The sequence below is a fragment of the Zonotrichia leucophrys genome, chromosome 1A (assembly GCF_028769735.1).
Source record: "Zonotrichia leucophrys gambelii isolate GWCS_2022_RI chromosome 1A, RI_Zleu_2.0, whole genome shotgun sequence".
Taxonomy (NCBI): domain Eukaryota; kingdom Metazoa; phylum Chordata; class Aves; order Passeriformes; family Passerellidae; genus Zonotrichia; species Zonotrichia leucophrys.
In genome coordinates, this window is record NC_088170.1 from 59,836,789 (window position 1) to 59,864,055 (window position 27,267).

General features: G+C 36.0%; 2 protein-coding genes across 2 annotated transcripts; one reads left to right on the top strand and one right to left on the bottom strand.

Moving 5' to 3' along the window:
• Positions 1-2,672: 2,672 nt before the first annotated feature.
• On the bottom strand, positions 2,673-18,257 carry LRRC17 (leucine rich repeat containing 17). Its single transcript, XM_064702912.1, has 6 exons — positions 18,152-18,257; positions 17,138-17,262; positions 13,019-13,148; positions 8,977-9,849; positions 5,370-5,525; positions 2,673-4,168 (listed from the first exon to the last, which is right to left on the bottom strand). Exons 4-6 carry the CDS (start codon positions 9,731-9,733, stop codon positions 3,765-3,767), a joined length of 1,317 nt encoding a protein of 438 aa, XP_064558982.1. The 5' UTR covers positions 9,734-9,849; positions 13,019-13,148; positions 17,138-17,262; positions 18,152-18,257; the 3' UTR covers positions 2,673-3,764.
• Positions 15,334-26,833, top strand: FBXL13 (F-box and leucine rich repeat protein 13). Its single transcript, XM_064733764.1, has 6 exons — positions 15,334-15,354; positions 17,069-17,204; positions 24,412-24,499; positions 25,128-25,249; positions 25,404-25,566; positions 26,665-26,833. The coding sequence occupies exons 1-6, from the start codon at positions 15,334-15,336 to the stop codon at positions 26,831-26,833; spliced, it is 699 nt and encodes a 232-aa protein (XP_064589834.1).
• Positions 26,834-27,267: the final 434 nt, after the last annotated feature.

The following is a 27,267-nucleotide window of genomic DNA, read 5'->3' on the forward strand; positions in this document are numbered from 1 at the left end:
GGCTCCAAATCAAACATTTTGTCTATTTACATCTACTGAGTGCTATTTTAAACTGGTTGTGATGAATCATATATGACAGTCTTCAGGGGCTTTTAGAAAACATTGATTTTAAAGCTGTTTCTTCTAGCTTTGAAGATACCCAATAGTTTTTTTAAGCATGAAATTCATTTAAATCAGTATGCTATTGATATGTAGATCAACTACATATGTTTTTATGTTGAAACTCACTGGCTAGCTATATTTATTGTATTGCCTACTTGTGCCATTCTTTTTAAGTTCTTGTGGATGGTTTAATGTTGCTGCAAAACTATTTTTTTTAAAGATTGAAAATCACATTGAGATTCTTTTCCTTTGACATTTTTTCAGCTAACAAACTGGGTTGAGCTGTCTGTTGAGTTATAGGCTACCTTTCCATTTGAAATTATTCAAGCTACAGCTCTGACCTCATCTTTCCAAATAAATCCAAGATTACACAGATTTTGGCAACATGCCTTTATTGTTAATGTTATAAGAGCAATTATTTTAACTGTGGGTTAGGTCTGTTTGTCTGACTAAACATGTTTGTGGGGTTTTCTTGATAAATTAATTATCTGCAATTTAAAAATTTGGCTTTGTGTACTCTTTATTTTGGCCTGTGGTGCATTCATAAAATAGAAGTCTTTGTCTGATATCTGCATGTGAATGTTAATATGATTCCAGCTCAGACTGTCTTTGGCAAATCAATGTGTTACTGTGCCAGAGAATATGAGTGTATGAGATGCATGGGTTGTGGCTCAGCTGTTTGTGGTATTCCTCCACCTACTCAGAGATCGTGGAGAATCATTTGTCTTCCATGTGTGACTGGGAACTGCCTTTAAATGCTGCCATTAGTATTCATAGTGCAGGAGCTAAAATTTCCTCAGAAGCTTTTGAAGTGTTTTATTTCCAGTATTGACAGACATATCTATTTTTCCTGTATTCTGTCATGGAAAACATGGCACAAAATGGTCTTTTCTGTGTTTCATGTGGCTGTGTAGAGAGAGGGACACTGCCTCAGTAGAGCACTGTAGTTCATCCCTTAAGGCAGCACTGCATGTCAGGAAGACAAGGCAATTGTCTTCATGCAATTATTACCTGGCTATGGACAGAGAAGGAAGGGAAATCAAGAGAGAAATTACTGAAAGAAGAGACCTAAAGAGCTTATAAAGGAAGAGGCCCATTATTTTCTTTCAGAAATGGAAGCTCTTCTGGGACCTTTTTGATTAACAGTACAGAAACATAGAGATGTCAAGATTAAATTGTGTTTTGTGGCTGTGGTGTTTGATGGAGGTTGTAATTTACAACACATTTTTGAGAAGCTCAGAGAAATAGCAATTAATCCTTCAATGCTGAAGTTTTAATCAATTATTAGTCATTTCCCCCATGTGTATGTTTTTCAGATATATTATTATCTTTTTTCTTGTGCTACCTCCTTCTGCAGTACCTTCATAATTCCTGTATGATTTTTCTGTACATACAGTCTTCTCTCAAAGAATATGAGTCATTGCAGGAGATCATGCTAACCTATATTATCCTTGCCCCAAACTCCTATTTCTATTGTTGTGTTCTTACATTATTTGTAGTTGCAATTACTGCAATTATTGTTGTCTGTTCTGCCACATCCTCACTGGGGGTGTCTCTGTGGGAATCCCCAGGGCCTTTGAGCAAGAGCAGTTAGGCCACTGCATGTGGCCTCAGTCTTATCCCACTGCTTTTTCAACTGGTACTTTTGCTGACCTGAGAGGTCAGAGACTGCTCACACAGATTTTTTGTCTTATATTTTTCTTTTTTCTTAAATACTTCTCCAGGATTGTCTTTTCTACCCAGACTTAGCCCGACTTAAGCTAGTATTTTATCCCAGCACTGACTCTTTGCAGAAATTAACATAACGTGGTCTATAAATGCATATTTTCCTACTCAGATTTTCACCATTGTCTGTGCTGCCAATAACAAATGTTCTGCTATGGTTTTATTGCCTGTCCTTTTCAATCATACCCAGTGGTTCTGCATTGAGATAATTCTCCAGAATTTGAGAGGAGGAGGACAACATTACTTAATATTTGCTACTATTTGTGGAAGACTTTTTTTTTTTTTTTACTTTCAGCACTTTTAAGTTTCCAGAATATGCCCTATTTAAGGTTACTGGCAACTAGGATTTTCCTCTCTGTTCTGTCTTATCAGGATTAACCTTTAACAGTGAAGGTAATGCTTAAGATATTTCTAGGAACAGGGATGAGTCAGATACTGTTTTTGGAGGATATTGTGGAAGAAATGGCTAAATTACCCAGTTTGTCAGCAAAGCACCATTAAATATATTCATATCTGAATAATGGAGGACATAATAGAATGCAAATAATAATGGAATGTGTTTGCTTTGAGATTCTTCAGCATTCCTACCACCCTTAACATCTCCTGATTTTTTTCCTTTATGTTGTTCTTTTATTTCATGTTAGCACTAAAGCACTGAGTGCTTTGTCTTGTAGAACAAAATGAGCCACCTTTGGGACTTGTGGTTAAAGCACCAGAGGAATGCAAAAACACCATAGTTGTCTCCAGATCTTTAAAGGAGGAAAGTTTCTCCATGGAGTCTCCCAGAACTTCTTCCCTGACAGTCAAGAGAAATTTAAAGTTTTGGCCCTGAATTTCTACTCTGCACGTACACATTTCTTAGTGATCTAAGTATATTATGCAGCAAGGAATTTTATCTTTAGAGATCTCATCTATTTAGCTGAGACTTGTACTCCCCTGCTACTGTAGTGTTAGAATGATCACAGGTTTTAATCAATGAGTATTCACACAGATAGTTGTTTAACAGCATGTTCTGTAATGTGCATTTTACAAATGAGCCGAGAGAAGAGTGAACTTAGAGAATGTCCCACACTTCTGAGCTATAAAAACCATACTTACCTTCAGTTTGGGTGGGCACTGATGTGCTGGATGCAGAGCACAGCATCCTTCACGTGATCTTTATCACCTAGAAGTGATGGCACGTAATCTGTGTCAAAATGATACAACAACCTAAAATTCATCCTAGAAAGATTTCAGCTCTGCTTGCCTCAAAAACCAAGCAAGGCAATTTATGTGGAGCTGGATCTTGGGAACCAACCATAAATTGGCTACTTTTCTTTCAGGGCACTCAGGTATGGTAGAGGCAGAGGCTCAGTTATTCATTCAAGACTGAGGAGGAACACTGGGAAATCAGCAAGTGAAACCCACCTTCTGTGTTTGAATCCTAATTAGTATAACAGCTGCTGTTCTTTTTCTAGAATTGTATTTAAGGTTAGTCTTCAGTTTGGTTTTTTGGTCTACAATAAAACAACAGGTAGTCAATATAAAAATCTTAGAAACATTTTCTGGGAATATTTCAGGAAACTGATAGATACAAAGAACTGTCAATACATTCAAGGAAAATGGGTCTTGGTCACAATCCTGCAGTTATTTCTGTGTGAACATAAACTGTGTTCATACATAAGACAACTTCTTCCAACCATATTATGTACATTTGTGTCTATCGATTTGCCAAAGTATTTCACAAGAGTGTCCAGAACAAATTGTCAAAAACAATTATTAGATGAAGGATGCTGTTGAACTAATGTCATTCTGTAGTTATTTTTGGCAATATACAGACATCTGTGTAGGCAGATAGTCCTACAAACCAACAGAACAATTAGAACAAATGTAAACAGCATGTTTTTCTTTCTCAAAGTATCAGATATTTAAACCTACTAAGGGAAAGTTTTCCCTTACTAGCCTATCACAGTGACAATTACACCGTGCTTCTTTACTGTCTGAACTGTTTGCTCCTTGTGTCGTTCCCATTCCTCGTCATCTTTGTCCAGATCAAAAGTTTCTGGATAAACAGGAAGCTTGTCTTTTGGACATTCCTCATAATAACTTCGAACATATTTTCCAACAGACCATCCTTTGTATTCCTCAGGCATTTTGCATTCTAGGCCATTGTAGTGAACATTGTAGTGATGCTTCAGCCAGTAGAAAAGATAATGTATGTTGTAATCACATCTCCAAGGATTCTCTCTCAGCCACAGTATTTTCAGAAAGTAAAGATCTTCCAGTACTCCATATTCAAAATTCTGCAAACTGTTGTTTGATAGATCCAGCTCTTCTAAATTATTGAGGCCTGAAAAAGCAGCTAATCAATAGAAAATAGTTATTGGTACCTTAACTTAGAAAAAAACATTCATATCTAGAAGAGGAAAAACATTTTTATAATTTTACAGCTACTGGGTTTTTTTGTTTTATTTTGGCTAGAGGCTATAAAAGGATTTGTCAAACATTGAATTTTAAAATATGGCTCATGCCTTCAGAAGTGAAATATTAGGGGAGTTGCACTGCTGGCAAAGCTATAAAACACTTCATGAGTCTGCCTGAGTGTAGAATAGAGACAGTGGAGATGGATGAATGCCTGATTTGCTCATTGAATCCTACTGTTATTGTCATGATACAGGAGTAGGAATATGGAAACTTACTATCACACAATGTGCAGGGCCAGAGGTTTTTGTGTGTGTATAGGTATTTGTGTGCATGAATAGAACCTTCAAATTAATGTTTTAAGATTTGGAATGGAGTAAACAAGGAGCTTCATAATAGTGTTTGTGAGTTACATTTCAGAGAGCAGTTCATATTTTTTGCACAGATGCTGTTTCATTTAATAGCAAAAGTCTTAATTTAAATAAATCAACTGTGTAATGTTAAACCTCACAAGTACCATTTTACTGTTATTAACATTTCTGATGCTGTTTAATTGGCATGATGGTACTAGATAAGGCCCTTTTTGCTTGATACATCTCCTCTCTCTTTCTCTCACCCAGTTTCGTAATTAAATCCAAATGAACAGAGGCTATAAGCAAATTGCCAATAAGGATACTTGAGTCCTAATAAAGTATAACTTAAAAGCAATTCTATGTAGTGATTTTTAACCAAAAAGTGTTTAAATCCTTTAGGTTTGTCTGTTATTTTATCATACAATATAATTGAAAAGTAGCCTCCTTATATGTAATGTTTTCTTAGATGTGGCAAAGATATTTTAAAAATCACTGAACTACTTAGCATTTTGGAAAACTGTTAGCCTTCAGGTTCCAGAATTACCTTTTGCACTTGGTGAGTTTAGTATTTAGAAAGAGCAACTTAAATGTGTCTTTCTCTATTGATTTTCATGATGAATATATTTCAGTGCAAACCTTTACTCTATGAATTGAAATGTACAAAATGTAAAATTTGTACCAACCTCTAGATTTTTATATCCTTCCCTCCTCCATCCAGTTTATATCTGATAGAGACAGTATTTAATAGGAGAGAAATAATTTTAAATGAGTATTTAAAATAATTCTTACCAGGATCAATGTATGCTAGTCCATTACTGTTTAGATTTAATATCTTCAGTTCACTGACATCTTCAAACTCCTTGGCTCGTAGCTGTCTAATTTTGTTGTTGGACAAATCAAGTTTAGCTATATCTGGAGGTATGTTGCCTGGAACTTTCTTTAAATCTTAAAAAATGAAAAAGACACAACTTGTATCAGCTTTAGATTATTCTTACTGCTTAGGCATGCCAGACAGAGTATTGTCAGTCTAATAGTTTTCTTTCCCTTTTATCCCCTCTACTAGTGCCACCATGTTTTTTCAACTTCTGAATTTCATTCTTTCTTTACGTGTACTTTTACGTTTCATGTGAAGATTGTACTCTTCATTAGTGCATATAGTAGAACTAGACCACTCACATAGGAATAGGGTAAGTAGTACCTTATTTTATACTAATATATTACTATATATTTATATTTATACTAATACAAAAAAATATGTGTGAAGGGCTTGATTGCTTAAAAAAAAGAAACCAGAGTAACTATATAAAACACCACCCAGGCAGCAGAGTGGCATTTTCTCTGCTTCTCTCTCCCACTTCTATCACTGGCAGCTGCAAAGTAGCCAAGGACCTCTCAGTCGTTGGTGTCTGTATCCTTACAGTGTCTCATGCAAAAGAACTCCAGAAAGAGCAGCTCCTGCTCCAGTAGTAAGGGCCCATGCTTGAGAAGTGCAGCCTGTGGTCTGAACCCTCTCAGGGTAATGTTAACAAACCTAATCTCCAGGATTATTATATTTGCTCAATGAGTGTTCTAATCCTGCGCTGTCATAACAAGAAAATGAGCAGTGTCTCTTGTCTGACCATCTTTGAATGAAGGCAAGTAGTTTCTGGATCTGTGCTGGGCTCTGTGTGGCACTTCTGAAGTTCTGAAGATATCTAATGACTCAGGTACTTTTGAGAAGAGACTACAGCAACATACCAGAGTCTTCCTGCCTTATATCTGATTATGAGCAGAGCTGTGGTATTATAAATACATAAATATTATAACTACTCCAGCCTGCAGTGGTTGGATTGCTTCCTGCTTCCGCAGATGTCAAAGTTTCAGGGCCTATTTATCACCAAATGAATGCAAATAATGCTTGAATTTAGAGACTTGGAGAGTTTGGAAGTACTAGAAAGCAGACTCTTTTTTCAACTGTCCTTGAAAATCCAAGTTCTTTGTGGAAATGCAAACAAACGGCTTTTGCTTCCTTACATTTTTGGCTTTTTTAGGGTGTTCCAGTTTTTTTTTTTTTTTTTTTTTTTTTTTTTTTGTAAACAGAATCAAGGACATAGAGTATTTCATTCTGGAGTCCCACAAGGTCTGGCATATCACTGGTCTGATGAGATATAAGCAAATTATTTTTTTAAAAAAGGGAACATACACATGGATAAATATATTTTTAAGATGTTTCTTTCATGAGGTTTCTGGCATTAATTGAAAGTTCCTGACCTGTTATGCTACCACTTTAGACATAGTAGTGGTAGAGCAAGTGCTTGTCATTCCATTCCTTCCATTGTAAAGGAATAACGGATTGCAGCTTTTCATGTCATCTTACTGGTTTGTTAACTGATGCACTATTTTTTTTCTATTTTGAATTCTTGTCCACACAGATTAGAGACATTTTTGTGCTTTCCCTGGATTTTGTGTGCATTACTCTCCTATTTGTGATGAAAATTCCAGTGAAATTGTGCATCTGCTGTACAATATTCATATACAAAGACAGTAAGTACAATGCTTTCATCAAAGATTGCCATATGTTCAGAAATACCAAATATCCATGGGATATCTGCATCCAGCTGTCAAACATATGCACAGTAGATGCAGTACTTCCAAACAGTATTGAAACATACTCATTGTGTCCATGCAAGGCATGCAGGAAGTTCTGGATTGACATAATTAGTTCTTGACCTGAAGAAGGGAGTCCCTGTATCCTCTAGTACTATTGTGTAAATGTTAAAATAACTTTATTCCTCCATTATTAATATTAAAGACAATAAACCATGCTTTCAAATACCATAAACCTCTTTGAAACTCCCATGAAGATCAAATCACATTGAATGTTTCTATGAACTTAGAGAAAAAAAGTGAAATTTTTTTCCCTAGAGGTTTTTGGGTGTATTTGTGTATTCAGCTCATCTCTTTGATACCACTAAGAGGGGAGAGCTGTAAAGTCTTTCCTTATAATAAAATTGTAATTTATGCCTGGGCTTTATTCTATAACAGTTTACTGAATACTAAGAGTGATATGAATTAAGATTCTATGAAGGATAATTAAGATAACAATCTATAATCTAAAAATTAAGATCTTATCTACAAGGAAAGGTAAGATAGGTGAATATTAAAAAATAATAAGAGCAGCACAAATAATTAATTAAAAGATGTAGTAGCTTCATGGTAAAAGAAAGAGAAAATTGCCAGATAGACAAGAAAAGAATTTACAGGGTGAAATAAAAATAAAGAATACAGACCATTTTTATGACATACAGAGTAGATAAGCCATGTAATCAAATACTGAAATCATTAATCCTTGATATTTAGATATTATCTCCTTATACTGAATTCTGAGCTTTTCTCTGGCATAAAGGTACAAGAGTAAGGGCACACTGAGGTTTTTACATAAAATCAAGTTACTCTTCAGGCTGATAGAATTTCAGCTGAATAAAATATGCAGGCTAAGCTCTGCTAAAATTGGGGGAAAGGTCTCACAATGTTGGCTGCTTCAAGCAATGCTTCTTTCAGAATTGTTATGTTAAAGAATTATTCTCCTCTGAATTTTTTTTTTGTTTGTTTGCTTTGTTTTGTTGTGGGATAAAATATGGGAAATATAGAGGACAAATAAATGTGCATTTTCGTGTTGATATATACCCCATCTGGTTTACCCTCAGGGCTTAACTGTGGCTCTTAGGAGCCTGAGAAAGATTTAGAGATGGAATGGATCCAAGTGTCTGAAAAACATTTCTTGAAGTCCCTTCAACTTTGAATTGTTTGCTGGGTGCTGGGAGGAAGAATACAGAGGAGGTATTTCTTTATGAACAAAAACATTCAATTTCTTCCCTTAGTAGAAGAAATCTTGTGCAGCAAATGTGAGGATGCAAAGCCTTTCCTTTGCAATCAGGTTCCTCTGGGCATTGAAAACACAGCTGGCTGCTCCAGTCCTGCTTCACAGCTCCCTTCTGTCAAAGTTATTGCTATCTTTGTGTTTGTACAATGGAAGGAAGGAAATACACTCTGTGCTTGTCTGTATCAGTTCAACAGTTTCAGCAGAGCTGTTATCTGACTGATTAGTATGTTTATAGTTGTACAATCAGACTAGTTACTTAAGTAATATGCTTTTATCCCTGTTGATTTCTGTCAGATACATTACAGCACTAAGGAATATCTGTGGAATTTGGGCTGCAGAGCAGAGTTAAAATGCAGGAAGAATTCCTGCTTATTGCTGATAGTTGTAAGAGAAAAACAATAAACAATTTCAGTTTAAGCAAAGGAAGTACTCTACTGAGTTCATTTGAAGTAAATAATGTGCAAATAAATGTAGAAAGGATTAAATAAACAGAATATTAAAATCATTCATTCAGTTATAATGACAGATACAAACCTTTTCTTCTGCAGTTCAGAGTTGTCACAGGAAACACATACATGTGGCACAAAGAGGAATCAAATTCTGGTTTGGCAGGTTCAGGCTTCTCCCGTTTTATGTTTTTGGGATCCTGCCTGTCCTCTTCACTACATAGCTGATCAGCTTTTACCTGCTTTAACTTCTGATTTTTCAGTTCTATTGGGTGCACACATTTGGCATAATTTCCCAAATTCCTGTTGGTTGGAACCTGTAGCATTGTAACAAGAGTTTCTAGTTCACAGCTGCAATGCCAGGGATTGTCATAGAGACGAAGGTAGTTTAGATTGGGTGTATAAATAAAAATCTCCTCAGATAAAATCTTAATTTGGTTATGCTGAAGTAAGAGCGTGGTAAGTTTATCCAAACCATAAAAAGCCTCACTCTCAATTTTTGATATGTCATTCTGTTGTAAATCCAGACTTTTCAGCACTTTATACTTAGAAAACATATAATTCTTTAGTTTACGAATTCTGTTTCTTGCTAGCAGCATGTGTTTTATATCTTCTGGCCAATCAGGTGCCACAAAAACCAATTTTCTTTCCTGACAGTCTAAGTATTTCTCATGAAGGTAAGTGTAAATATCACATGGTAGGTCTCGGGCATTGCGCTTAACAGTGCTAGATGCTCTCCTTAAGATGTTTTCCCTTTCATTGTTTCTCAGACTCCTATTCCTTGTCCTCCTACAGTCAGATGCCTTACAAAGAAGAAATAGTAATACAATAGTAACTACTTGCATCCTGACATTCAGCTGCCCCCAGTTCTTTTCTGACAGCTGGAACACTTGAAATTTTTGGATAGTGCGAATCAGTGTTGTACAGATCTGAGGAGGCACAGCTGGGGTGTGTGGGATCCCTGTGTTGGAAGAAAAGTAAAGCATTAGAACAGATGAAATGGGCATTTCCATGGAGGATTGTATATAATATGCAGTCAAGTACTCGATCATCACACTACTTGGAACTTCACAATTACTTTGAAGATTTAATGTCCTATCTCTTTTGGTTTGTTTGTTAGTTTTTACTTACGCTGGTCTGCTGTTTTTCATTATGATTAAACATGGGAAACTATACAGACCAATTTCTCACTGATTTTTGTTAAGAGATTCTCACGTGTTCAGGAAACACCATCAGGGTGGACCTTTTTTGTATTCAAGTTAATCTTGGAAGGTGAGCTCAAACAAGGAGTTTGAAGCTGGTCTTTTCCAACTTCCTGAGTTCTGAACAACTGGAACACATGCAGAGTCAAACCAGGGAAAGCCATCAGACTGCCAGTTTTAGTTTGTGCTCAAGGGTGGGCTTGTTTCCAAATCATTTTCTCAGGATTGTTTACCCCAATTTTTGGGGTTTTGTGCTTTCATCTCAGTAATGTGCTGTGACCATGGTTCAGGGTATTGGCCCAGATAGATTGAACCTGTATGAGGAATTCTTACATTTATGTCATACACTGAGGATTTGAACTGTTCACCTTTAATATGAGAGTTTTTTGGCTTGGTTGGGTTTGGGTTTTTTTGGTTGGTTGGTTTTTTGGTTTTGTTGGGTTTTTTTGTTGTGTGGGTTTTTTTTTTTTTGTTTTTGTTTTTTTTTTTTAGTTTTTTGGGGGTTTTTGTTGTTTTGTTTTGTTTTTTGTTTGTTTGTTTGTTTTGTTGTTTTTTGTTTTTAATTTTGTTTCGGGTTTGGAGTTTGTTGTTTCATTTCGGGTGTTTTAGGTGAATTGAAAATTTTGCAAGACTTAAATATCTGTGAATGCCAGGGATTAAATATAAAAACTACAAACTCTAATTTATACCAAGAAGAAAGATTTTTTCAATTGCTGTGGTTATTTGGGTTACAAATCTTCCTGATAAAAAGTAGAGACTTGTGTCCTTAAGTACTTTAAAAATGGAGTTTGGTAGGATTCAGAGATAATCTGTGAAGTTCTCACTGGTTTTCTACACTACCAGGGTAAAATGATATATTCAATCTCAATTAATTTTGATAAACAGGCTTCAAAACTTCACCAGTCTGGGAGGAGGGTTTTGTTGTTATTATAAGCTTGGAGTTGTCAACACTACATTTTAATCCTGTATTGTTTACAACTTCCTTTATTCCTTCAGTAGCCACATGGGCTCTACAAATGTCTCACTAAATTCTTGATATTTTTAAGAGGTTTTATTTTAAATGTGTCTAAGAATTCAATCACCATTGTGTATTTGTCCATTTTTTTCTCAGTTTAACATTTTAAATTTTAGCTTGCTTCCATTAATTTTCTTTAATGTTTTTTTCATTGATTTTCCTTTATGGAAAAACAATATTTGACTTTGCTTTAATTAATGATTTCTTAGAAAAGGCATTGTTATAGGCAAATTTTTCTTATAATAAATTAATCTAAGAATAACATTAATATATTGTTCAGAAATTATGTTTCTTAATATATTCATGAATTTATAGGCTATTTCTAGTGTAAAGTATGTAAAAGAAATATTTTGTATCATTTGTCACTTTTTAGTGAAGTGTTTATCCAGTGTTCTAGCCCAGAAACACCAATATTTTCACACAAGCTTTTGAAAATTACCATAGGTAAAATACAGCTTAAGAACTTCAAACAAAAATTGTTTAGGATATTCAAGTTAGTGATGCAAGGGCTGCTTTTCTCCCCTTATCAATAGCTCTAGTAATTTCATCATAGAAAACTCAAATTAGTGAGGAATGCTTTGCCCTTGATAGACTCATGCTGGCTGTTTGCTGTCTTTTTTTTATCCTTTGTGTGCTTGGACAGAGCTTCATGGAGGATTTGCTACATAACCTCCCAGGGACTCAATTGGAGCTGACTGGCCTGTAGTTTCTTGGAGCTTCTTCCACTTCCTGAAAATGGAAGTGACATTTCCTATCTTCCAGTCATTAGGAATCTCCTCTGACTGTCATGACCTTTCAAAAATGAGCGAGGCCTCTCAATGACAAGAGACAGCTTTCTTCCTCTTGGATGCACCCTGTCTCATCCCATTTCCTCAGGTGCTCCCTGACATTAACTTCTTCTACAAAGGGTATTGCTTCACTCTCACAGACTCTGCTCACAGGCTCCAGCCAGGCACCTGGGAAGCCTTCAGACAGGCCTTAGCTGTAAAAACTGAGGCTAAAAAGTAATGGAGTACCTTGTCCTTGAAGATTAACCAGATTTCCTTAGCCCCTTTGCCCTCCAGGGTTGTCTACTGTGAGATCCTGTTAAACAGATCCCTATACTAGCCAAAATCTACTAACTTGTCCAATTTTCTTCTGTCTGAATTTTGAACTTCTCATTTTCTCATTTTCGTGGCTGCAGTAACAAAAGCCATTCAAGTTCATTCAAGCTGACATTCACTCAAGCTCACATTCCTTCACCTGTTGAAGAACACTTTCCCTAGACCACTTGTCAGCCAGCTGGATCAAGAAACTGTCTTCAACACACTCTAGAAGTCTCCTGGATTGTTCATGCCCAGCCATATTTTCTGGCAGCATATGGGAGCGGCTGAATTCTCTCATGAGTAACCAGGATAGGCAAGAGTAAAGCTTCCTTCAGCTGCCCAAAGGTTTCATCCACCATCTCATCTCGATCAAGCAGTCTGCAGCAGATCCCTACCACAATGCAGTGCTCAGAGGTCTGGCTTCTAATCATTACAAATAAGTTCTTAGTTGACTTTTTTTTTCCCACCCATTTCAGTGCAAAGCTCAGGCATGATTTTGCATATGTGCAGCTCATCCTCAGCTTTCTGGGCTGTCATTCCTAAATATTCTGGAAGCTTTCATTGCACCCCTTCAGTTGCATGTGCTATCTCTGTGCATCTCTGGAATCCCAGTGAAATCACAGCTCTGTATCAGTGCATGGATTTTGGTCCCTGCTGGTTGATTGCCAAGCTACAAGTGTTTGTGTTCAGACACTTAAAACAGACCCCTTTGTGCTGCTTTTGCATGCAAGGTTTCAGAGATTTTCCTCATCACTATTTCCCCCAGTTTTCTCACCACTCCTTGTGTCTTCGCTCCTTACAGGTTGTGGTTATCTTCCATCTACATACCTGTTTTTACTGATATATCTCCTCTCTCAAATCCTTTGTTGCAGGAATGGATTTCAAAAGCACAAAATTTCCTCTTTAGGATTGGCTGGTATTGAATTTCAGTTATCTGGATGGTTCTTTTGCCTGATAACTGAAATAGGGAAAAGGTGATCACAACATGGAAAAAGACACAGTTTCAACTATTATATTTTCATGTACAAGTACTGACTTTTTGTCTTTGCATTATATTGGCATTCATTGTGAAACATTTATCATGCTAGGAGATTTGTTCCTATTATATAAGAATGGAACAATATGAGTAGTACCTGTTCTGCAGGTCAATGAAATATGGAAGCCTTATAATTACTCAAGTTTAATGTTCCAGAAGGCAGAACTAAACAGGAAGCCTTGTGTAAATTATATTCTATTAAATTCTATTACTGATTAGAGAAATATACCAGAATTCTTTGAGAAAATTCACCAATGGTTTTAGGTATCAGAATTGGCTTACAGTAATCTTGGTTTAGCAAAATGTGTTAACATATGCTAACCTTCAATCAAGTGATAAGTCCCTTGTGCTCTGTAGGACTTTATAGTGTAGGTATCCTTTAAAAGGACAAAATGACCATACTTCAAGGTAATAAAAGTAGCATCACATCTGTTAGTATTCTATTTTGAGGTCTCCAAAGAAATTTTTTTCCCTTATACATATACATGCAAATATAATTTTAATATACTTCTGGGTATTTTTTATTATTCAGCCAGTTTAAGTCTGGCTGAATCTGTTGTACAGAGATAGTACTGTTTAAATAAAATCTGTTGTATAGAGATAGTGCTATTTAAATAAAATCTGTTGAAGAGAGATAGTACTAAAGGAACTCTATGACTATTAACAAGGTAAATTACAAAGAAATATGAAACTGTTTGTTTTAATCTTGCAGGAAATTCAGAGGCATGTGTAATAGAAATAGTCTCTTTTGAGTTATTTATAGGATTCTATTCTGCTGTACAAAATGAAATAAATACCCCACAGATTTCATTTATATAGCAGTTCTTTTATCTTTTTAGTATATCTAAAGATATATGCTATATTATTTTATGTATTGCACAGTTTCACAAAACTTTTAAAAGAAAATGCTATCCAAAAATTTCATGTGCATGTCCAGTTCCTCATGATGATGCAAGGAGTTTGGAAGTTAGATATGTTGATAAAAAATTATTTTTGAAAGAGAGGATTGTGGCTAGGTGCATTGTGTGAGCCAAGGCCTTGTGTGACAATTGCAAAAGAAAGAGTTATTCCAAACTGATATTTGGAAGCTCAGTGAGCTGAAGGCAGAGAACTCAACAGTCTTTAAAAAGTCTGCCATTCTTATTTCAGAGTTATCCCTAGAGACTCAAGGTCTGCCTGGCAGGTAGAATTGCTGGATTAAAAGCTGCCATGGAAGTAATGAGGTGAGTTGTTCACAAGAGCAGTCATCACAAAGATGTATGTGGGTTTGAAAAATAGCTGTACGTTATTTCTTTCTACTGTGAGGAAAAAGAAATATATGTCTTTCAATAACATCCTCATGAAGTTCAGAAACAGGTTTTTCTTTAGCATTTGCATAATACATTTAGACTTTTGTTTTTCTTTGTCTGAAATGCCATATACTCAAATAACTAACATTTGTTTTGGCAAAGTTTTGCATTAGTGTCTCCAATTCTACCACTCATCTCATCAGTATTACTTTTATTATAATCTATGTTTTTCCATGTTGGCTGATATTTTGTGATTTTAGATTTCCATATGCTTATGCTGAAGTTTGGAACATAATTTTTTTGAAGTGTAAATAGCAAATAAAAATTCTCCACTGACAAAAGACCTTTTGCAGTTATCTTGTACCTTGTTACAGAAAGTTTTCCATTCACACATTATGTTTCTGATTAAAAACCATGAGATTACACTCTTTGTAATAATAATTTTGAGACAAAAAGCAAAGCTCATTGTTTCTGATATTATGGGGATGTACAAAAAGCTGCTGTCTGTGAAGAATTTGATAGCAGACAGATTTTATGAACATTTCACATGGCAATCCTAAAACATTAGCTAAGCACAGGTTCTGTGTACTGTGGTAACTAACACAAAGTGCTTAGAGGTGGCAGTATTGCATTTCATAATGCTGCATGTGAAGTTTGCTGTGGTGAATCAGACATCCTTTATTGGAACAAGGGGCTGGGGAAGTGTAGGGGTCATTTTTTATTCTCTCATAGTATTCCATACAAGCATTATAGCCTCCATATTGCACAAAAGATATAGTCAAAATTTCCCTCTGAAAACTTCTGTCACTTCTGTAGACATGAGGAATAAATGTCAGGAGGTGAGTTTGTCAGATTGCTTTAAAACAATGATCCTGAGACTGCAAATGTCAAAATTAATTGAAAAACTGGTATGACAGAATTCCTGCAGAATTTAGCTGTAACACAAAACAAGGATTTTTGGTAGTTTGTGTGCTCCTTGAGTTTAAGGAAGATATCACTTTAAAAATGAAAAAAGAAGGCATGTGTTAAAATTCTCAGATCATTAAAAATTGGTCATATGACCAGTAAAGGAAATCAGTATCTCTTCAAGGTTATTGTGAGGTTTTGACCAGTCTTCAAAATACAGCAAGAAATGCTTACCTGTATCTTAAATTGTGCAGCCTTGCAGCAACATGTACATTAAAAAGACTGAGAGCTACCAGAGTGTTTACCCCAGTCTCTCAATTTATTATTTATTTTATCAGGTATATTTGGGAGCATACTCTCCAAATGAGTATCCCACTCATTTCTGTGGGATATCACACTAAAATGCAAAATAGCTCTGCCTTCTACAAAGAAGGGTACTTTTACTTTTGTACTTAATATGAATTAAGCATTTCCATTTTTAAAAAAGGCACCACAAATAACACATGCCTTTATATTCTAATATCTGGGTCTAATGCACATTGTTGGGGTTTTTTTTCATGAAAAGTAATTTTATTTTTTTAATATTTTTGTATTTTTTTTTACAAGGGCATTCTTTTTATACTTCCTCTTTGCATTTGTGTTCAGCATGTATTGAAAGCATAAAGTCAATTCCAAAAGTAAAGTAAATTCCTACTCTATATTGAAAGCATAAAGTCAATTCCAAAAGTCAGTATGCCACTCCTTAGGCAGTCAGCTCCTCAGTGGGAGTTCCCATCTTCAAAATGCCTAATTTTGCTGACTTGCAGAACTGCATGACTACGACTAAATGTCTACCAGAGCAGAAGGTCCTAATTCTAGGTTTTGATTTTCTGTATGCTTTCATTTGTGGTGCTTGTGGTAATTGTTATTTTTTCCAGTTGGGAATATCATTCAGTCAAATGAATAGTTTTCAGTAGGATATAAACCTGCAGCTCGAATTTAAGTAATTTCAGAGTATAGATTCCTGATTTTACAGAGTGCTGTTGATTAACATTTTCCACTTAGACTATTTGCTTTCTCTTAACCAATGTTTAGTATAAAGAAATGTTTTCCAAAAGAACTGATCAAAACCTAAAATTGCATTACTCACTTTTGTAACTGTAACTCTTTCAATTTTTCAGATTCTTTTAATAGTACTCTTCTAAATAATTATACTACTTGAGAAGTTTAAAATACACATTTCTGCTTTTAGTATCTTTTGATAGAGGTCTGGTTTTCATTTCCAGCAGGCACTGCTTGTAAAATCAATTGCAAAAGCAGTCCAACAAAGTTACACTGAAAAGTCATACTTGCAAAATATGCACAAAGTTCCAACTGCTTTTGCCGTTGCTTAAGATAATTTTACAATGTTACTGGATTCATATGGTGAAATATCTTGCATGATAGTGCTATTCCCCACTAATCTGCAATACAAGAGCAGAGAAAAACTGCAGCAGAAGAAATGGGCTTTCAGACTTCAGCAAGTAGATAATTCTATTTCATATTGAACATCTTTTCTTTACAGTAATTTTCAAAAAACTTTAACTATGACATTTTATGTTCTTTTGATTCTGTATCATGCACTTGTAACAAATTACTCTGCTGGTTTTTGTGGGTTTTTTTGCAAAGCTTCCCCAGTTTGGAAACCAAATTAGTTTGGTTCACTGCAGAAAATTCACAGACAAAGGTTTACCATACCTGCACTCTTGCAAAGGCTGTCACAAGATCATCTGTTTGGAAATTCCAGGTTGCGTTCAGGTTTGTAGTTCACGTCTTTCTTTCATAATGTGAAGCAGAGGATCCTTTATATGACTGGCAGCATCCTGCATTCATGGTATACTGAGGTTGAGCAAGCACTGCAGCAGCCTTCCAGGGTTTTGAATTACATGACTACAGCTGTTTAAGTTTTACTAAGGAATAATAGCACTATAGGTTTGGATCACTTCCAGCAAACTGTCACATCTATAAACAGCTAGTACTTACTGCATAATGAGAACAAGGCTTGCTTTTTGTAGCCATAAATAGACTAATTTTATGTCATGATTAGTTGGGGGTTTATATCTGGAGCTTTAAAAATGCAGTTTTTACTAAGATATCAAAAAAAATAATTAAAAACCACCCTGTGCTGGAAAAAAATACAAATTTACAGTTGATTTCCTGAGAAGGAAGTTAATTAAAAAGTGAACTTTTGTTGCAGTTTTACATTGGTTTAGTATATAAATTGAAGTCATATTTATTACTGCAATCTAAAAATAGTTTTATTTTGGATTACTTTAGTATCCTAATAAACTTGTAAAGAAAACAAAGGTTTTAGAATACAGTACTATTTTAGAAACTTTCAAATATATACTGTATCTTGAAATATATTCCAAAAGCAATATGAAATGCCAAATTGTAAGAAAATTAAATTCTCCTAATGTTTAAGTAAAGACTCACACATTAATTTCTTTATAAATTGAGAAGATTCTCCATATAATAAAATACATGTGAAATAGCAGAGATGGAGTCTGAGGAATATGACAGTTTAACTATCCATCTAACAAAACCTTTTCAGAACAAAGGATGAGGCAGATGGGGCAACAGTCTTGTTCTGATTTCTCTTTACCAGGCGTCTGTTTCTTGTTCATGAGAATCCTGCTGAGATTGTTGTGCATTGACAGGGTGAAATTTGAAATGAGGGCTGAGGTTAGAGGAAAGTTAAGAACTACCTACCTCTGAGTAACTTTTTCAAAGTGCCAGTAATTTGCTCTGTTTTCTGAAAGCATCATTCCTGCTTGCTTAGAAGTGTCATCATGAGCTGTAGGGATGTGCCTCTAGAAAGCATGATCTAATCGTGCTCAGGGAGAAGTGATCAGCATCAAACAGGGAAAACCACAATCCTCCCTACCAAAGGACAGTGGGTTTGCTTGCCAGTGCATTTGAGAGCCCTGAAAGGAATTCCACAGCTTTCTCCATTTTTGGATTCTGGAACAGTGCTTAATGGTTATGACCAAGTACTTAAGTGAACAGTTAAAACCAAAAAAAACATCACATTGCATCACAGTTGGATAAAGGATTTTAAAAATATTTTTTTCCACCTCACTGGATGAATGAAACCAAAGGGAAATTTTGTAAGGCTAACATTTCAGAAGTAGTTGGAAAACTGTAGAGGAGTTATACTATTAACATGGAAATTATGCTTAAAATATTCTATAGAATGTGTATTTTTAATGGTTTTTTTAAATTTTCTTGGGTTTTTTCTTTCATTTTAACATAACAGTTCTTTTTATATGAATTGTTTTATTTCCACTACTTCTGTAGGATTTGAATGGTTATTTAGAAAGCCCAACTGTAAAATGTGTGATTATGTTAAGGATTGTGTGAGTAGCAACTTAAAGACCAAGGCATTTAATTGGCTCACTAGAACAGGGGCAGAAAAGTGAGAATTAAGCAGACATTTTCTAGTCCATTGCTGCAAAACAAGGCAATCTTTTCTTTGACTATTATGTTCATACAGGGCAATAATACTGGATAGATTGTAGGCATGGGGGGTTTTACATAAAGTCATGGTAATTAAAGTTTTATCTGTATGGCATAGGCAGTAAATATTTTTGTTAATGAGCTTCAACGTGTTTTCCTAAAAATATAGAGATTCTCCTGTGTCTTGTTCAAAAGGTACCCCACAATACCATTGACATTCTCAGAGCCCCACCTAGAAAGCATAAGATCTGTTTGTTCTCCTCCTGAAGCTGAACAGTGTTGGTGGAAAATTTTCTGCTCTTAGACACAAAACTGGAAAGACCTGAGGGTATAAAGCAATTGCCTGTCATGCCCAAAATGTGTTACAGCAGTCTGTCACTTGCTGTAGGCTACCACAGCTGGACACAAGAACACAAACCACTGGGAAAAAGTAATTTGTCCCTTTCATTTCTTGACATCTGCTTTGTAGGGGTGTTGGAGAAGCCTACATGTAGACTTCACCAGTTTTCAACATCTGTTTTCCCTCTGCTCCAGCTTCATTGGGAGAATTCTCATTTTGGCAAATTCTGGCTTCTTCAATCATATCAAGGAAAGAAAAAGGGGCCATCACTTGGGGAGCACATCTGAGCTATGCTCTTTATTTATTGAAGGAGAGAATGATTGTTTACATTTCCTGAATACAAACTTGTGTAACTGAAGGATACTGTAAGTTACAAATGCTCTGTTATTTATTTTAGGAAAATGCTAATTCAGGAATATGTTAATATAAGTGCTTTTTTTTTGGACAGTGGAAAACTAAAAGAAAAATAACATGTGGAGTCGAGCCATCAATGTAATGTGCCAAACATCTGAAAGGATGTCACAATTCATTTTATGATTCTTGACAGGATGAAAAAAAGATTGTCCCATGTGCCCCAGAGAGTACTTCCTCTATTCTAAATGTTGATTTTCAAATTTCAACCCTCAGTGTATTGCCAATACTGGAATCACAAAAGTGTTTCTTAAAAATCCTTTCAGTGCTGCAGACAGAGTCCTGCCTTGAAAGCTGGATTCCACAAATCCAATCAGTTCTGGGAGAAAGACAGAATTGTAGTGTGTGTGTAGCAAAAAAGCCAAACCTGAATAAAAACCCTGTGTACCCCTATTCTTCAGAATAAGAAACTATAGAAAGGTGAAATTAAATGAACTTTGATATTCTTATAAGCATTTCATCATTTCACTGCAATTATTTTCTAAATCCCTGGGGACAGATCTTTAGCTGTGGTTTGCTCCATGTTTCTTTTTTGTTGTACTTTCATTTCAGATCATAGTATACTATTATGCAATCAAGAAAAAAGCCCAAGACAGTAATTTACATATTAGACTGAAAACTCCTACAGACAATTAATTGTATTTTACTTCTTTACCTAATTTTATTTACATTTATATTTTATTTTTGCATTAACTTCTGATCTGTATATGCAAGAACAATAAGACATATATGGAATGATTTTACTGAGTCATGCAGAAAAAGTCTGTTTTGCAGAATTTTGTGGGACCTAAGATTCAATAACCTCAATATTCTTCCTCACAATTGATTTGGTAGATGAGGTTTAAGTGGGATTTTACTCATCTGGGGTGAGGAATGCAGTATTAAACTCCATATGTATCCTAGCATTGATTCTCAGGCCAAGCTGTTCACTCTTGAGGCAATCTATTAAACACAGAAATTCCAAGTGAGCTGAGAAAGCAATTATTTTACTAAAACGTGCAAGAAATCTCACATTTCTGTACCTTATCTTTGAGAGTGCCTGAAGTTTCATAGAGAATCCACAGGGAACATAGGAAAGAAATTTAATATTTTATTGTTCTAGAAATAAAGGAAAGAGACATACATATGATTGCAGTAAGATTTAAATGTTAATTAATTTTATTTAATCTTATCTGAATGCATATTTCACACTGGAACTTTCTCAACCTGATGCCTGAGATCCATTGTCCATTTTTAAGTAAAAAACCAGTTCAAATGAAAAAGAAATTAGAAGCAATCTGTGCAGTGATATTATTATTAACTGCTTCCCTATAATTTGGTTTGGCTTGCATGGAGGAAAGCACTAGATTTCTGCTGTTTCTGGTATCAAATGTCTATGTTAAGCAAACAGTGGTTTTCCAGATAGAAATTAAAAGCCCTTTAGACTGCATTTAAAATTATGCAGTCCTTACTGAATTCCAGAAAAAGTCATGATATGTCTGTCAGGATTGCTGAGTTTGATCTGATTACCTGCTACCTACCATCTCTCCTTTTGAGAATGGGAATTTCACTTTATTTTAGGCATCTAAGATAAGGTGGTGACTATAAAATTAACTTAATATATCTATATAGAAATTAGAGAGTGGGAGAGGTCTCCAGAGGTGATTCAGACCTGTCTTGGGATCTTTGTTTCTCTTTGCTATACAGAGATGCCAGGATTCATATTTTTCTGTTGTTGTGCTGCTTAAGAGCCAACAACCAAGAGGCCTGTTGCAGAGTTTGGTAAACTCTTGCTTTAATGACTTGGTCATGCCATGTTAAAGCAACTGGTGCTTCTTGACCAGCAGAAAGTACAGATTTCCCAATTCATCCCTCAGATATTTACCATTAAGTTACTCCCTTTCATAGATACTGAATATTTTGGGGTGAGGAAACAAGATGGAATTATGTCTCATTGCATATACCAATAGTGAGCACAAAACTGGAATCTGGAAAACTGAGTTTCATATTCTGTCCTGACAATTAGCACACATCTTTCCCTACTGACATTTATCTTCTGATGATCACTACCAGTAGAAAAGAGGACTGATTGCCTTTGCCACATTAGCCCTACACTGTACCTTGTTCTTTTGCAATCATTTGTGGTGGGCAAACCCAATCTATCCATGCTGATGGTGAGGTCTGCAGTACTATCTGCAGATCCTCACTGATGTATTGCCCACATCAACCACATTCCTAAAAGCCACAGTGTCCTTTCATCCAACAGACACATCTCAGTTGGACATGGTATGAGAGCCTGGAGTGCACCAACAGGCTGTACATGCTCTGACCAACTTGTGGTTATGAGATGGTTCTTTCTTTATAATCCCTCTGCCACCTCCCCTGCAGCCTCAGAACAAGACTCTGCTCTTTTTCCTTCTTCATCTGCCTCTTAGAGTATATCTGTTCCTGGAGAAGCCTGATCCAGGATAACACAGCTGCACCACATCAGACCCCACCTTGACCACAGCCAGCTGTCAGAGGGATGGGACTTGATGGGATTTATATCACCATGCATGACCAGTAAAATGTTTCCTCCATTTATTTTGATAGTAGGTTTTCATTCTGTCATTTTGCAGGCTGTTACAGACCCACTGTAGAAAAGCAAATATGCTACACTTGTCCTGAACTCAAAACACAACAGATTATTTGCATCCACAGTGCTAAAAGTGCCAGTGTGTGTTATGAGCCACACCATATTGTCTGTATGCCTGTCTGTCTGTCTGTGAGATCTGCACAAACACTTTAAGTCTAAGAATACATTTGACAGACACAAAGTCAGTTTCCCTCTGGGCTGGTATCCCTTTGCACAAAGAAAAATGTGCAAAGAGTGCCACAGTCCTTTAAGAAAAGATATTTAACATCAAAGTATTTAAAACAATTGACAAAGAATCTGTTTTAAAGGCCACTTCAGCCTGAAAATAAAGAGCAAGCCAACCTGGGCATAAGTTAAAAGATGAGGCATTATACCAGAAAAGAAAAGACAGTCTGCCTTGATTATAACTTAAAGACATTCACTCCATTAAAAACATCTCATGTGCAAAAGGAACCCAAATGCTTAATTTTCAGAAAGAGGAGCCAGAAACCCAAGGTGTGAATCTCCTCACTCAATGTAAGATAGAAGTAAAGCAGGCTTCATTCCAGTTTCCACTGATAAGTAGTAGTGGGGACCAGTCATGTGCTACTAATGCTAGAGACTAGAAGTGCAAGAACTGGGAGAACTTTATGTCCTCATAAAGTCATGATAATTAAAGTTTTATCCATATGGCACAGTTTAAATTAAAGTTTATCCATATGTCCACAATTAAAGTTGTATCCATATGATAAAACAATCCACCAATGTCCTGTTGGATTGTTACTATGCTGAGGAGGGATGGGTGACCAGCTGCTGCTCAGTTTCTGTCTTGCTCTTCTGTGACCATCTCCTGTCAGCTAGTGGTGTCAGACAACATTCATACCCTGAGCAAAGCCTGTGCCTTCCGCTGCTGCTCCCACCCTGAGCAAAGCCTGTGCCTTCCGCTGCTGCTCCCAGCCTGAACAAAGCTGTGCCTTCTGCTGCTGCTCCCACCCTGAGCAAAGCCTGTGCCTTCCGCTGCTGCTCCCAGCCTGAGCAAAGCCTGTGCCTTCCGCTGCTGCTCCCCTCAGGCAAGGTAGCCAAGCACCTCAGGCGTCTGCTGCAGCTGGAGAGGTGGGGCACAGCAAAAATCTCTCTCAGTCTATTTATATAACAAGATTCCTTCTTTGGATTCTTCTCTCCACAGGCCTTATTTGGTACCCAGGAGGACATGCCAGACTACCTTTTTTTTTCTGTGGATGTTTTGCAAATGAATTCCTGGGGCTGTAGTCTGAGCTGCACAGGGTTACTATAAAATCATATAATCATTAACATTGGAAAAGATCTCTAAGATACCCAAGTTCAACCATCAACTGTTATTATTACACTTCAAAATCCTGGAAAACAGTGAGATCTCTACATGCAAATATCAGGGGGACTTCATGGGGAGGAATTGTTCACATCTATGCTTTCTGCAGTAGCTGAAAAGAAACTGTCATTTGCACAGCATTTATATGTGAAAAGAAACACTTTGTATGCCCAAGACTGAATGGACATCTATTGAATTTAAGCAGTTAAAGAATTGTCTCCCTGGAGTGATAAAAGGAATAAACTGAATTGACAGATACATCCGTCCATTTGTGATTTCATTGAATATTGCACTGTTGGAGTAGGCAGAGCTGTTGTTGTGGTCCTGCATGAAGGATTCTGTAGAAGAGCTCAATATTATTGTGACTGCAGAGGAACTTTCCTTGTACCTCTAACACACATTTTACTGTGGATCTGGAAAGAAATAATGAAGATACTTTATTACATTCAGAACTTGCTTCAAAGTGAATTTCAACATCTACCATAGGTACGTAAATCGTAAGGTTGGGCAAACAAAGGCAGAATAATGAGACAGTAACATTCATTGCCACTTCCATAAATGGTTCAGCTGTACAAAATGTTGAACCTAACTCTTGCTTGGTTAGAGGACACATTTTTTAACAGATCCCTTAGATTATGTTTAAATTTCAGAGCAATATGTATCTGTTTTTCTTCTAGTGAGATAAATGCATTTCTTGTTTTAGTGAGCATCCATGTGCTTAGGTAAGATGTTAAAGCATTGAGAAGATCTCAAGCTTTTCCTGTACTGTTTTTGTTAGGCTTGCTAAGACATAAACATTTAATTTCTTGTGTAAATTTGAGCTGATGTCTCCAAAAATACTGCCAATGGCTGCAATTGGATTCAAGATTTGCTAATCAGCAAAATGTTAACTCTTACAGACAGATGTATTTAAGTTAGAAACTGAAAATAAACTGTACTTTTTGAGAAAATTTATGATGTTGGAACTGAGCTATCCTCTCAAATGACTTCAAAGAAGTAAGAATCAATTCAAGAGGAGAAGTTCTAAGCAAAAGATTTTTTTACTATTGTTGAATTTGCTTATAAATCTTGCTCACTTGCATTCACTGTCAGAAAACTTCAATTGCCTTGTCTTCTTTTTTCATTGGTATGTTTGAATTATGGTCTTCCAGTTTATAAACAAGAGCATTTCATTTCTTTCAGTGGTTAAGCAGCTATAACATGTGGGAACAGCATTCTGCTACTGATTTTGCCCATCAAAAAAGAACTTCCAGGCTTCTGCAAAAGTGATTGTTCACTATATCACTGAGTCTGGTGTCTGCCATACTTCATGTCTCCAGGTACTTGCTTCTTTTCCTTGTGTTTCCAAACATAATAACCATATGGAGAATTCCAGTGGTTTATGTGACACTCACTCTCTGGAAGCTACTGTTACATGGATTATAACTATTTGTTTGAAATTGTAACTTTTTGATATTATATGGAGAATATTTGCTGATCTTTTTTCCCCTACATGACAGCATGAACATATGAATGTTTAATTTCACATTTTTTCTTCAAAAGCTCTGGTTGAAAACTGTCAACAGGTAATGTCTGTTATCTTTCTTGACTCTCCAAAACTTTCTGACACAACTTTTAAAGTCCTTGCAGAATGTAAACCTTTGAAGGTCAGCATTGAAGGTTAGTATAATGATAAAAAAATGATTAGGATTATGTAATTTTGCAATTCATTCAGATAATTTGAAACTACTCTTTCAGCTGATTTCAGTGGGTATTTGGATCATGCTCTTAATGTATGTCAGATGTGTAACTTGCATCTTAAATATTTCAACACGGAATAACCAAACTGCTGATTTAAGTTTCAAGCTGATGAGTAAATGCTGCCCCTACATGAGGCACATTCATGTGGCTGATTGCCAGTGGATTACAGAGGCTGGTGCTAAGATGATTTCACTATTGAAGCATATTCTTGTACTGAATATGGCAGACTGCACAAGGTACTAGATCACATCAGATTTCTGTAATTGTTGCAAAGGGATTGTTCTAAAGTTAATTTTACTTTTAATAAGTCCTGTTAACACATCCTTCAGTTTTAAAAATAAATTCTTAGAATCAAAGTATAGATACCTTAATATTTTGAAAAATATTTTATACATATAGTTTTGTTCCTGTATGTTTTCAAAATTTCATTCATTGTTACTCCAGTTCAAGCAAAAAAAATTAACTGTTGATGTAGTGTCACTTAATAGCCATGGCATATTATAGTGCTGGAATGTGGCTATGAAGAAGAATGTGATAACCAAAGACAATTTTCACAATTCCATTGTCACAATTCTCTTGAAACTTGGATATTAATTTTGTTAATATTGAAGTAATACTTTATTACTGTCTAATACTAAGAAATAAATAAAATTGACAATTTTTTACAATTATCAAGAAAACATGGTAATGAATATAGAGAAAGAATATATTTTCTAGAAGCAAAGACAAATGGAAGGAGTTCCAAAGCTGGACATTTGATCCCTGTTTTGTGGTACAGTGTTAGAGTCAAAGGTGAGAGAGAACGGGGAAGGCAAAGTTTATAAACATTTCAAAATCAAAAGACCTATAAAATAGTACAAAGAAGTTGGAATTGCTTTTGTACCTAAAGTTTCTGACACTCTGGGTAGTTTGAGGGATTCTGCTTTAAAGTGTAACAAAAGCTTTTTTTGTGCCTGTTGGCATATAAAAATCTGATAATATTGCCTGGAGGAGCAAGTGAAAAGTGCTGTAGCAGTAATACCACATTATCCTGTTGGTGGTTTAGCTGGGCAGGTGGGAGAGCTGCCTGCGTTTTCTGGTTTAACATTTAGCAGGCAGGGTTTTCCAGTCTGTCAGCCAGATCATGGGCAGCGAGTGTGCTTGCACGTGTCTATTGCTTCTGCTGCTAAAGAATGGCTGGATTATCCTGACAAAATTTTTTAAGCACTAGTAAGAGTATTGTAGAAATCCACTCATTTTATTGCTTTTCCAGGCACTTTCAAATGTGTCAGTATTAGCAAAGTAACAGATTTTAACACATTTAAACTCATTGGTGTGTTGACCCTGGGCTCCAGGTACCCACCAAAGCTGCTCTACCACTTCAGTGGACAGGACAAAGAAAATACAGCAGAGTTTGTGGGTCAAGGTAAGGACAGGGAGAGATCAGTCACCTGGTACTGCCACAGGCAAACCAGACTTGATCCAGATGAAGAAATTAATTTATTGCCAATCAAATCAGAGTAAGGCAATGAGAAATAAAACCAATCTTAAAACACCTTCACCCCACCCCTTCCTACTTCCTGGGCTGAGCTTCACCCTTGGATTCTCTGTCCCCTCCCCTTAGTGGCCCAGGGGGATGGGGAATGGGAATTTCAAATCTACCAAATCAGAATTCCTAAATTATAGGAAATCACTACATGTGAAAACTGAAGAAAGAAAATTAATAGATCATGATTTTTAGAATTAAGAGATGTGAATAAAAACATGTCTAAAAATGGACACAGGCAATGTAATGGCTCATGTCCCTGGCACATAATTCCAGTCCTCATGTATGATAAAGCAGTGTATGCTTGTGTTGTCACATAGTTGATCAGCTGTGTATCCAGCACTGACTATTTAAAAAGTTATAATGTGGCCATTTCAGCTCTCAATCTCAGTGTGGTTACAGAATATTAACC